At 30.1% G+C, this 13,467-nt stretch overlaps 1 protein-coding gene across 1 annotated transcript in view; it reads right to left on the bottom strand.

Annotated features, from left to right (window-relative positions):
• Csgalnact (Chondroitin sulfate N-acetylgalactosaminyltransferase) overlaps positions 1-13,467 on the bottom strand; it is a 194,162-nt gene that overhangs the window by 130,076 nt on the left and 50,619 nt on the right. The window contains 1 exon segment of the mRNA XM_088227800.1: positions 4,205-4,356. Coding sequence (XP_088083926.1) covers positions 4,205-4,356 — 152 coding nt within the window.

The following is a 13,467-nucleotide window of genomic DNA, read 5'->3' as shown; positions in this document are numbered from 1 at the left end:
CTGTATGAAATGTGTTAAAACAATCAAATATTATTTAGCTTCCCATAGTTTTGGGTGTGTGGAGTATAAACTAGTGAGTTTTTTTACACTCAAACGATGCATCTTACCAATATGTACATTTTTTACAAAAAATATTTTTAGCAAAATGTGTTCTAAAGGTGTTTTAACAATCATACATTCATTTAAGTATCAAAAGAAAAAAAAATGCCATTTTAAAATTTAAAAAAAAAATGTGATCGAAGGATAAAGTGCATTGTTGGTGTAGTTGCTAAATTGCTAATTTATTCTTTAACGTTGTTTTCCTAAATTTGACGCATTTAGACTTGTGGTACTCTAGAAGGGGGGTGAAATTTATTTATGATAAAACTGCAGAATTATTATTCAAGTTACTTTCGCTTTTTGTAAAATTATTGGTAAGTTTTTCCAACATCGTTGTTTACATTCGAACGAATCGCATTATAAAAAAAAAATCAAACGTCATAAAATAATAATGTCTTCTTTATGGTACCCAAATATAAATAGTATTATTTTATTTATATTTAATTAATTTAATTAAATTTAACTTTATTTTATTTTATTATATTTCATTTCATTAAATTTCATTTCATTTCATCTCATTTCATCTCATTTCATCTCATTTCATCTCATTTCATCTCATTTCATCTCATTTCATCTCATTTCATCTCATTTCATCTCATTTCATCTCATTTCATCTCATTTCATCTCATTTCATCTCATTTCATCTCATTTCATCTCATTTCATCTCATTTCATCTCATTTCATCTCATTTCATCTCATTTCATCTCATTTCATCTCATTTCATCTCATTTCATCTCATTTCATCTCATTTCATCTCATTTCATCTCATTTCATCTCATTTCATCTCATTTCATCTCATTTCATCTCATTTCATCTCATTTCATCTCATTTCATCTCATTTCATCTCATTTCATCTCATTTCATCTCATTTCATCTCATTTCATCTCATTTCATCTCATTTCATCTCATTTCATCTCATTTCATCTCATTTCATCTCATTTCATCTCATTTCATCTCATTTCATCTCATTTCATCTCATTTCATCTCATTTCATCTCATTTCATCTCATTTCATCTCATTTCATCTCATTTCATCTCATTTCACTCATTTCATTTCATTTCATTTCATTTCATTTCATTTCATTTCATTTCATTTCATTTCATTTCATTTCATTTCATTTCATTTCATTTCATTTCATTTTATTTTATTTTATCTTATCTTACTTAATTATATTTTATTTTCCAATATCAATCAAAAAAAATTTCTAATCTCAAATAAAATTTTAAAAATACATCGCTTTCAATAATATGTCTGTAGAAGAAATATATTTAATGCGTCTCAATTACATTTTATGAAGATAACTTTTATTGTAACATAATAATATTCATGCTAAGTACTTGCCTTGGTGTATTAGTGTTATTATTGTACATGTTAGTGATGGTGAGTACATTATCTAGGGTGAGAGGGTGGGTTTGAGGGTGTGTGTATATGTGTATGTAAGGGTGAGTATGAGTATGTGACAGTGCTGACAATAAGTCGAAATGATGGAAAAGAACAGTATAAAAATAAAATGAGTGACAGCAAGTGAGATGACACTATTTTTTCAACTGGGACAAATAATAACGATACAATGCACCATTAATAGAATCTGATGACAGCAAATCACTGGCCACTTGACGGGAGCTGCCGTCATTTCAGATTAATTGACTTTCCGTCGATCAATCGTCCCTGACGTTATTTGACGCTTATTTCGATTGAAGGATGTTCCATTACTCTGTACTTCAAAATGTTTTGAATATTTTAGAAAATGTACACAGGAGATATGGAAAATAAGTTTTATTAGAACCGAAAAGAATCTTGGGGAGACCGAAGCGTCAACAAACTCGATTGGTAAAAGAAGCGATCGAGATTTACTTCTCAATAATATAAAAAGCAGATGATTGGATCCTGGTAAAGAAATCACATAAAAGCGAATACTGTGAAACGACACAGATTCCGGATTAACAAGCTGCAACAAAACCGTGAAACGGTCAAATCGTTTATAAAAAAGTTTATGACGTAACACAAATAACATGAACCCCGATGATAGTTGTTGTAATGCGATCCAAAACGTCGGAAAAGAGGAAAATAGTGCAAAAAACATACGGCATAAAAATCCAGAAAAAACCTATTGTGCACGGAAAAGGTAATAAAAAAACTAACTCTTAGCCAAAATTTTTGGTGGGAATTTCTTGTAATTTTGATGAGAATTTTAATTATTAGACCAGTGGAAAGATAGCAAAGAATGATATTTCACTTTTTAAGCATATTGAGTTTTAAATATCACCAGATTCTTCTCAATGAGATCAACAATCTGGAAATATTTTAAAAGCCTTCTTTTAATAGGGTTAGAGGAATATTAGGCATGTCACTGGATAATATGCCTTTTTTCCATCTCCAAAGATGGCAAATTAAAGAATGTTACTTTACAACAAACATAAGAATAAATATGATATGCCATCTTTAAAAATGGAGTAATGGTTGACCATTTATGTATGTTATGTTAAACACAACTTGTTTTGTCTTTATTTTAGATGGCAAAATATGATATATCAGGGAAGTCTGGCAATTTTTTTTCAGCATTTTGTGTAAACACGCTATGGTGGAAAAAAAATCCCGGGAGAAACAAATGTTTAATGCATATACTGACACTAATATTTGACTTGTAAACTAAAATTCTTATTCTTTTAAAGCTTCTCAAACTTTTAAATTGCTCTCCTAAAAAAATATGAATAGTTACTAATCATACTAAGCTATCCTTCCCCTTAGGTGAAATATATAAGATTTGTTTTTTTAATAAAATTAAAATGCGCGTCTTAAAACATTCTTTTTTGTCTTATACTTAGTTTCAATAATAAAGTTTTATTTTATTTTATTAAATTTTATCTCTATTTCTTAATATTTTATATATATTTATATTTTCGATACCTGACACCCTCTTTCCAATATAACACCCACACACCCACCCTCTCACTCACTTACACTCACACAAACACACTAGTATGTATTGTACGTGTATTTAATGTATTTCTGTGGATATCTGTCATTGGTTTTATTCTCTGTATATGTTATTTGTTATATTTGTATTACATGTATTACTGTTGATATCCCCAATAAATAAAAAAATAAAAAAAATAATAAATTAGCAGTTTAAAAAAATCTGTATCCCGAAATAGAAGAATACCTCTTTTTGTACACAATGTTTTTTTTTTTTGACAATAATGAAAGGTTTGTTCTATGAGAACAATACCCTATACTAATATATCCGTTACGTGGGAATAATTATTGCCGAGATCCTGGAATCTATTTAATACGGAATTACAAGTAAACACTGTCTGTAAATTGTTGCTTTAAAATGGTGGCACCAAAAAATACACCAGATCAGTGTAGAAAAAATCTTTTCTTTGACCAAAGAGAAAACTCTTGCAACTAACGGAAATCGAATCCGCGACGCCAGTTGCACAGTTAGCCGTCTAACCAACAGCGCCACGACAAATGTCAGAATAAAATAAGTTCATAAACTCAAAACTTTGAAGTTTTTTTCATAATAAATTGTTGTAAATAAATTACCTTTATTGTTATTATCAAAAGATACCTCTACAGCTTTCATGTGAGTGTTTTGTGTTTTGAGTTGTTTGCGCATTAAAAAAAACTAAAACTTATGATGAACAAGCATGAATCAAAAAGGACGGTCAAGAATGCCCAAACTTTTGAAGCTTTAAACTTGGTTTTAGAGATTTATTTATTTATTTATTTATTAACGGACATTGTCCATGTATACAATTTATAAGGTTTAAATATTACAATAAAAGAATAGTTTAAAACATTAAAAAAAAAAAAAAGAAAGAAGCATTGACAAACATAAGGGACATCGAGACAAGATCTGGACTATTTATTTAGTGCTCGTTTAAATCGTTGTAAACTTAAACCAAAAAAGTCCAGATCCTGTCTTGAGTTAACAATACGACAAAGGCGGGTCATTGGAGATAATAAATTAATTCAGTCAGAACATGGGAATAATTTAAATCTAAAGGACGTCAGTATAATGTAATGGTAAATAGGGTTTTACTGGACAAGGACTGCAGTTCGTTATCAAGATATTTCAAATTTAGATGATAGGACTCACCGTCCTCAAGGTCATCTACTGGTGGAGTAGCGGAGTCCAGCCCGCAGTGGCTCAGTAAGAGAAGGGAGAGTAGGGAGAGAGAGCAGACGAGGAGCAGCGCGCGCGCCAAGAGCCGGGAGCCTAGCGCGCGCGCCATCACGCGCCTCCCCCGCCTATTACAGAAACAAAAAAAAAAAATTAGCATTAAAAGATATGACGAATATGGAGAACATTTATTTTAGATAAGAGAAAACAAACTTTAAGTCATTTATTGGTTTCAGTGATCAGTGTACGTACTGCATAGCATTAATTATTCTGCCTTTGTTCCAGTTAAAAAAGCACAAGTACTTTTCTAAAAACATTTGGTTATACTTAAAAATACTGTTGATTAAGCATAAATTAAAACGAGATGTAAAATAAATGACATAAATAGTTTTATAATAATTAAGTGCTACGGCGTGGCGCAAGGAAACCCACACCCACACCCACACCCACACCCACACCCACACCCACACCCACACCCACACCCACACCCACACCCACACCCACACCCACACCCACACCCACACCCACACCCACACCCACACCCACACCCACACCCACACCCACACCCACACCCACACCCACACCCACACCCACACCCACACCCACACCCACACCCACACCCACACCCACACCCACACCCACACCCACACCCACACCCACACCCACACCCCACCCACGCCCACGCCCACGCCCACGCCCACGCCCACGCCCACGCCCACGCCCACGCCCACGCCCACGCCCACGCCCACGCCCACGCCCACGCCCACGCCCACGCCCAAGCCCACGCCCACGCCCACGTCCACGCCCACGCCCACGCCCACGCCCACGCCCACGCCCACGCCCACGCCCACACCCACGCTTACGCCCACGCCCACACCCACTCTGACTCTTGACGAATTTCTCGTTTTTTTCCTCATAGGTACGAATTATGGTTAATTTAATATTAATACTTTTTCTACCATTTATTAATGTAACAATTCTATTTGCATTTTAAGTAAAGAAAAAACATTTTTCTAATAATTAATTGTGCCGTTTTTATAGCAAATATTGTGTGAACGTATTTATAATCGTAACAGGTATCTATTCCGATTGAGTTTAACGTTAAATAAAAATATCAATTTTACTTAAGGCAACATGATGTAATAAGATATAATACATACAACTTCATACATTTTTTGCATTTTGTAGGGATTGGTCTATTTAATTTTTAACTATTTACATTTACTTATTCCTTAATAAACATTCCGAGTGAATTCCTAACTCAACTCTACTTAAACTCAAATTATTATAAATTCTTTGTCAAACAATTCAAATGTCTTTCAGTAGCGGTACTAGTATAATAGCCCCAGGAATTTCAGTAACTGAAAGTTATTTCAGTCGAACCAACGACGTTCCGTTATTTGTTGCACAAACAGCTGAATCCACAGTTGTAGTCATTAACCGCATAGAGTTCACAAACTATCCTTATTTATTGCCCAGAAGACGCCACCGTATTCTGTTGACTTATCCGTTAACTCAGCCATGCCTATAATTCACCCTTCATAAATAATAATTATTACCAGTAGTAATTGTGAATAAACAATACTTCATGAGCTCTGTCAGAATTCAAGACCTAAAATAGTAAATCTCTAACTTATTTATTGGTTTGTTTAGTTACAAACGTGTGTACTTGATCGTGATATAAGTAAACACAAATTGGTCCTAAACAATTTTATAAAAATAAACGGACATACACATCTGTATCTTAATGGTAGGTACATTTGTAAACAATGGAACGACGTCAAAGCTTACTAAAATGTCCCTCTACATGTTTTTAATAAGGTTTACAAAATGAGAATCTTTGACAAACTAGCAAGTCTCCGTTGCTGACTGCAACACGGCAAAAATGACAAGTATAAAAGTACATAAAAACTTATTTTTAAAAAACCACACCGCTTAACACGAAGATAGCTCCTGGAATGGTAGCCGAAACGTCGGAACGAATCAAACTTACACGGGATCACCCAAAAAATGTACGTTTTGATAACAGGGACCGTAAAAACTGACGCACCTATTGAATATGTGGTTCAAATTATTTTGACATATGAAAAACAACAAAAAATATTTATGTTCAAAACACCCTTTGAAAATGTTATATTAACAAAACAAAATACAGACGATCCCAAGAGGTTTTATTTTTCCCTAACTGCGAGAATACATAAATATTTCCCATGGCCGCGAGGGCACTTTCTTATATTAAATAAAAGGTCAAAGGACAAATCCGAGAAAAACTTCACAACTGAATAGTCTCGTCCTTTGATGAAACCCTTCTCCATGATTGAACACTAAAAAAAGATTTAAAATATTATTGCAACTTCAAAAAAACCACTACCCGCAAAAACGTTTCGTATGTTTTTATATCCAGAAAAAATATGCGAAAAATTATAATAACTTCTGAACGTTTAAAACATTTTTTAAATGTTCTCATCTTTTTATAACTTGATACGATGCAAAGGTAAAGGATTATTTTAAGTGGTTACGGTAAAAAGAATTTGGTAGGTTAAGCATATTCTACACAATTTTTATTCCAATTAAATTAAAAACCGGTTAGAATTTTATTTAATCTTTTTTCGCAAACCGGACATAAAATATTTTTTTCACTTTAAAAGGTGCACGTTTTTGGTAAATTTTGAAAGCAATTTTATAAGTAACGAGTCAAAATATAAAAAAAATATTTGATAAGACATACATTTAAAAAAAATTGGAAGCTCTGACTTTGTAGGATATTAATATCTTATATATTACAATGAAATAATAATAATAACTATGATTTATTAACACAAATAACAATAACTTTATTTACTACATACACACTTAAGTAATAAAATTTTCTGGATCATGTCTAGTCTGCTTTACTAGGTGCAACCTGTTTTAAAGCAGACTTTTTTATGCAATAGCTTTGTTTTTTGTTTTTACCACTTGATTTTTTATAGTTGAATAACAAAATACTTTTGGCACAATACAATGCCTTCTTCTGGATTAATTACAAACTAACATAATATAAAATTTACGCTGTAAGGGTAGAGTCGGTGTGGTTAAGAAAGAAGAGAAGGGATAGAAACTAGGGGTTAACTCGTGGATTAAGGGAGAAGGAACATATTTAAAATAGGACTATTATTTCAATTTATTTGATAATTAATAATATTCTCATTATTCCTTACCACATTTCTAATTTCTAATATTTATAAGTTATCAAGTGTACTTTATTTTTTGTTAATCTGTAAAATTTAAATATAATCTTCAAAGTTAAATGAGTGACTGTTTGTAAGAATATGTTCTGCAAACTCCAAAATATTACTTTTTTTAATACATCGTCGTGCCAAGTTAATTTGTAAATGCCTGGTTTATCTAATTTATAAGTTCTTTTTCGTATATTTCCCTTATTGTATTTTGAATTTTATACATCATTAAAAAAGGAAGGACACTTAATAATTTAAAAATATTAGAAATTAAAAAAGCTGTAAATAAAAATTTAAATTTTATTAATAATAAAATAAATTAAAGTAACAGTAGAAATTAAAATATGTTCCCTCTCCCCAAATTCACACATAAGTCTTTAGTTTTTACCTTCTCTCTTAACCACACCCATTCTACCCTCAATGTGTAAATTTTTATCATGTTCGTTTGTAATTAACCCTGAAGAAGGCATAGTATTTTGACGAAACTAGTTGGTTATTAAATTATCACAAATAAAATGGTAAATACAAAAAACAAAGTAACATCATTGTAATCTATAAAACATTCGACCTATTTTTTAAATGGAAATAATATTTGTTGTTGATATTTTAAATATTTTAAAACCCGAGAAAAAAAGCTAAAAAAAGTTTCATAAAATAAAAAATGTAAAATGTAACTTATTTATTGTGAATACAGTTAGTTAGCAGAATTATATTTTCATTATTTGTAACATTTTTAAAATAAAAGAATATTATTAAATTAAACTCAGCTTTTATTATTTTTTTAATATGCAATGTTACGCGTTACGTCTTGTTGGGACAGGATCAAAATAATTTTAATGTTGACAAAGTGCTCTTACACACATATTGACAATAATTGCTTTTTAATTACAATGTGCTCGTACTTCCTAATACCCAAACACAATAAACAAGATACTTTTAAACTGCAACAATTAAAAACACCATGCAATTAATTATTGTCCTGGATGAACAAAGTTTTCCAAAATGAAGGCCATTTTATTTTGGCTTATTTTGTCTAAGAGATAACACCATTACAGGAGACTGCGGCGAGACACTGAATAGTCCTTATGAGCGCATATAAAAAAGAAATGTTCTTGTTATAATTTTTGTGGATTCTATAATAATATGCATGCTTTCACTTCCATTATATTGTGTTCCAAGTCAACATAGGGCTCTTGGTCTCGTAGAGTTGGGGATACGTTTTTATTTTATTGTAATATGTATGTATTTGTATGAATAAACACTGTAAATGAACTATGAACTCAGAAGTTTTGTAGCTAATGACGAAATGAATAAATTAAAATTATGGTTTGATAAAAATATATTATTTTTAAATACGTAAAAGACGAAAATCATCTCATGTTTTATTAATATAACAAATAAAGATTCAGTAAGAAAAATAATTATTTACCTAAGCAATTGGAACAAAACTAACTGCGATCTAACATGTTCAATACTTGATACAACAGATAAAATTAAATATCTTGGTGTTTACATAGACCAAAACTTAAAATGGAAAGACAATATTAGTGAACTAGTTAAACGTATCAGATATGTTCATATTTATTAGACTAATGAATTTTTTAAAAATCAATAATTTAAAAAAAACTTATTGCACAATCTTTGTTATAATATGGTATTTTTGGATGGGGTGGTGCGTATGTAAATATATTAAACCCTCTTAAAGTAGTACTAAAATGAATTATTAAGGTAATTTTAAAGAAACCCTCAACATTCAATACGAAAATTCTTTATAATTTATTTAAAGTTCACACAGTAGACACTATTTATAAAATAAATTCAATTATTCAAATTTATAAAGAAGAAAAAATAAGTCACTCGGATACCAAAATAATATTAAAATCCCTAAATTCCACACAAGTCATGGTCAAAATAGCTTTGTCTTCAAAGGTGTCAAAAATCACAATAATCTCCCCAATGAACTAAAAACTATTCAAACTAATATATCAATAAATAAATTCAAAGTAAATTTAAAGAAATTTTTCGAGCATGTGTAAAAACTGGTTTCAATGTAAATTAGTATGACTGTATTATTACTTTCTGTTTTTCCTTTTATATCCAATAAGTTTTTTTCTCAATTTTTCGTTTATTCAAAACTATATAAATTCTAATAAATAAATAACTATAACAGCTTAATCAGTCTCCAAGCACAAGAGTTAGTCTCTTTTTTTGCAGAGTTACAGTTATAACATTAACTAAATGTATAAAAGTAAATTTGTATAAATTAAAAAAAACATGTACTATTTATGAAATATATTTAATAAACAAAAAAAAAATTAGGTGTGCTAAATAACCAAAATTGTAAGTAACTCCAAATCTTTTTATTTTCTTGAGGTTAAATCTCTACTCTCTAAAACCCTTCAATATAGTTTACATAAACTACAAAATTGCTACTTACTTGTAGAAAAAATATACCTCCATAATTTCCTAACAAGACCAAACGCGTCAATTGTATATTATTGTATAAAGTATGTTTGAATAAATAAAACTTCGAATTTCATCCAATATTTTTTTTTTTTTTAAACCTTACCAATATATTAAAAAATGTAGTGGAAATGAATTTTTAAATAGCGCCATAAAAAGATATCTACCAGACAATTTATAGAAGATGTTTGCTAATAAAAACAATATGCTCTTAAATTTTTTACTCTTTACACACTCTTTACATTTTTTTGCAAACTATTAACTTTAGTTGGTGTTTTGCGAAAAGCTAGGAAAATATTATTTAGGGTATTTTGAATACTTTTTGTACGCACTCTCGACCTTTCGCTTGTATTTTATACGCAAAATGATTTCCGTTTATGAAAGAATATTCATTTTATGTGAAAAAATATTTTCGGGTTTGTGTAAAAAAAATGTCAGTTACAAATTATTTCTCAATTTCCGTAATGGAAGCGCTTGTAAATACGCTCCTATCTTTTTCAATGCTTGTATGTTAAGGGGGTAATTGGAAGAGCTTTTTGCCTTTCTCTTTAAATATAAGAGAGCTTTTATATATTTATCGTCTACTATCTCATTTTTTCTTAAAGAGTCTCATAGTCAACCTTACATAAAATTAAACAAAAAGCGAACGAATTTATGCAGCGGCCGAAATTTATTTGCAGCTTTTTTTGTATGCAAAGACAGACGTGACTAAGTAAAAGAGTTTTTTTTATTATTTGTACTAGGATTGAAATATGGGCTTGTGTGTTTTATGCGGGAAACGATAAAAAGGGGAATATTCTTGAATTTCCGTATAATCGATTCGAAAAAAAATGGCAAGTATAAAAAATATTGCAACTAATTTTTAACCGTAAGTCAGACAACTTATATTAAAACCACAGATACATCATAAATATTATTTATGGTTAGTCCAAGTGGTTTATCTCTGACTCTTCAAAATAAAAAAAATCTTTTAACATAAAAATATTTTTAAAAATTTAAAAAATTTATTTTTTTATGTATTTCACAGTTTTAAAATGTATAGAGCTTCTTTGTTTCAGGTCCCAACTAGCTAGGAAATTCATGTGTTTAGGAAGGGCCTTCTTTTTTAAATGTTTTTTTTTTTTATTTCATTAAATGATGTTTAATAAATTAAAAGAATAATAATAACATTAGAAAAAATCTATATAAATATAAATTAGAAAACATGCAGGTAATAATAATAAAAATTGAATCATAAAAATAATTTTGAAAATATGCCATTAATAGTAAAGAAATGAGACATAATTATTATAAATTTGTAAAAAAACAGAAAATAATAAAATTTGAAGCCCAAATACACATTATAAAATATAGCATTCGTAATATTAATAATAGCAAACAGATACTCTTACATTTTTACTTTAACTCAATTAATCTCTAAAGTCGATGAAATCCATCACGTGCATGTAATATTATTATTGTTATTTTTATAATTTAAAAAATATTCGGATTCTTATGATTTACTCAAATATTTAATTTTCAGGGCCATTTTCAACGAGTTGTAAATAACTCACTATTAGAAAATGGGAATCAAGTTGAGGTAGAGCGAGATTCGAAACATCACTGCCTAGTAACGCTAGATCGCCGACTTCATCTATTTACGCAATTTGTCAGTAAACATATTCAAACAATGCTAGTCAAAAAAATAAAATATTCTCAACAAGTATAGCAAGATTTAAATGCAAAACACAATTGTACTGAACATATTATTAAATTATTTAATTAATATCCTCTAAAATGGTGAACTTTATTTACGTGGAGATAAATAACCGTTGACGATAATGTATGTTATTGCCTGTATACGATCAATCTTTTATTTTATATTTTTATTTAAAAAAAAAAGAATTTGATTTCAGTTAATGTTTCGTTCAAAGCACTTTGCGTTAATTTTCATTATTGATTATTATTAAATGATATTAAAATTACAATTCCAAATCGCAGCACTAAAAAGCTGACGACTATTCTGTTTTAATTATGCGTTTCAAAATAAAAATACAAATTATGCGTTTCAAAATTCTTTGGAATATATTTAGAAGAATGGTAATTTTGTAAGCAATGACAAATATTTATTTAATACAATAATCGCAAATTTGATGTAATGTTTTCGTTGGAAACTGTAATTTATCGATTTTTATCATTTTAATATAATAATTTTGTCATAAAATATCATGCAAATATTTTGGTTTAGTTTAACTTCTTAATTCATTGGCCAGCCGGCGCAACTACTACTACTACCATCACGCCATTTCCCAGTAGGGGTAGGCAGAGAGAATGGACCGCCACACACGTCTATCCTGGCATACAATCCTAGCCTCTTTCACATTCATACATCTTGTCATACATGCCCTTCGGTTCTGTCTGCTTTTGACATGACCTTCCTTCCTCGTCTTCCTTGGTCGTCCTCGTCTCACGTTGCCGTTCATTTTCGCCATAAATACTTGTTTTACCATTCTTTCGTCGTCCATTTGTTTTACGTGACCAAACCATCTCAGAGACCCTTTCTTAATCTTATCAATTATACTTGACTCAGATTTACACTCTCGCCTGATTTCATCATTCGTAACCCTGTCATACATTGATTTCCCACACATTCGTCTAAGATATTGCATTTCAACCGCGTTCACTCGGCTTTCGTCCTTCCTCTGCCAGTTCCATGTTTCACTTCCATACATAAGTGTTGGGACTAAAACTCCGTTGTACCGGCGCGACAATTTCACTAAAGTAGACATTTTAAAGACCTGAATTATTATGGAGATTCAAAATTATATTAAAAAAATAATTACAGTGATATAATAATTTATCATGTATTAAATACTCCTTTAAGCATATACGGGTAGTACCTGAAAAAAATGTTTTATGTAATTGAATTATTATATTTTTATAAACGTTTAAATCTTTTACCGAAAACCTAAATTACAATATGTCACGATAGAAAAAAGTGGATAAATCCTTACAATAAAACGTAGCAGAATACAACGCATGGAGGTACATACGTATACTTGTGTATATAAGACTGCGGGTTTAAATCTAGAGCATTTGTTATATTTCACATTCTGCACTATGTAATTCGCTGTTCTATAGTCCATACATCCCATTTCATCCCTTCATTGTGCCCATATTCAGACCGGGTTTCATCAGCCAATGAAGGCAGTGTAGCCGTAAGCTCTGCAGTGCTATCCGTTGTTTATATTCCGGACTCAAACAGTGTTGAACGTGTTTGCTGTTTTAAAAAAAATATTTGTAGTTTCGATGTTATTTTGAACTTTGGCACAAATATATTATTTTTATTTTTAACAAAATAACAAACATCATGTTGAATAGTAATGTTTCTTAAACTTCACGAGACCAAAAGCTCTGCGTTCAACTATTTTTTAAAGTTTAATATTAGTAGTAGTGTTCGTGTAAAATAATAAAATTATGTAACACTTATAACACGGTTTTATTTGCATAAAAATTTAATTAAAATTAATTTGCGTTTTTTCTCCTGTTAAAAATGAAATATTTACCGGAATTTACAAA

The sequence above is a fragment of the Micrasema longulum genome, unplaced genomic scaffold (genome assembly GCF_059751315.1).
Source record: "Micrasema longulum isolate JH-2025_06_02 unplaced genomic scaffold, ASM5975131v1 h1tg000541l, whole genome shotgun sequence".
NCBI classification, from domain to species: domain Eukaryota; kingdom Metazoa; phylum Arthropoda; class Insecta; order Trichoptera; family Brachycentridae; genus Micrasema; species Micrasema longulum.
This window is presented reverse-complemented; position numbering and strand designations above follow the sequence as displayed.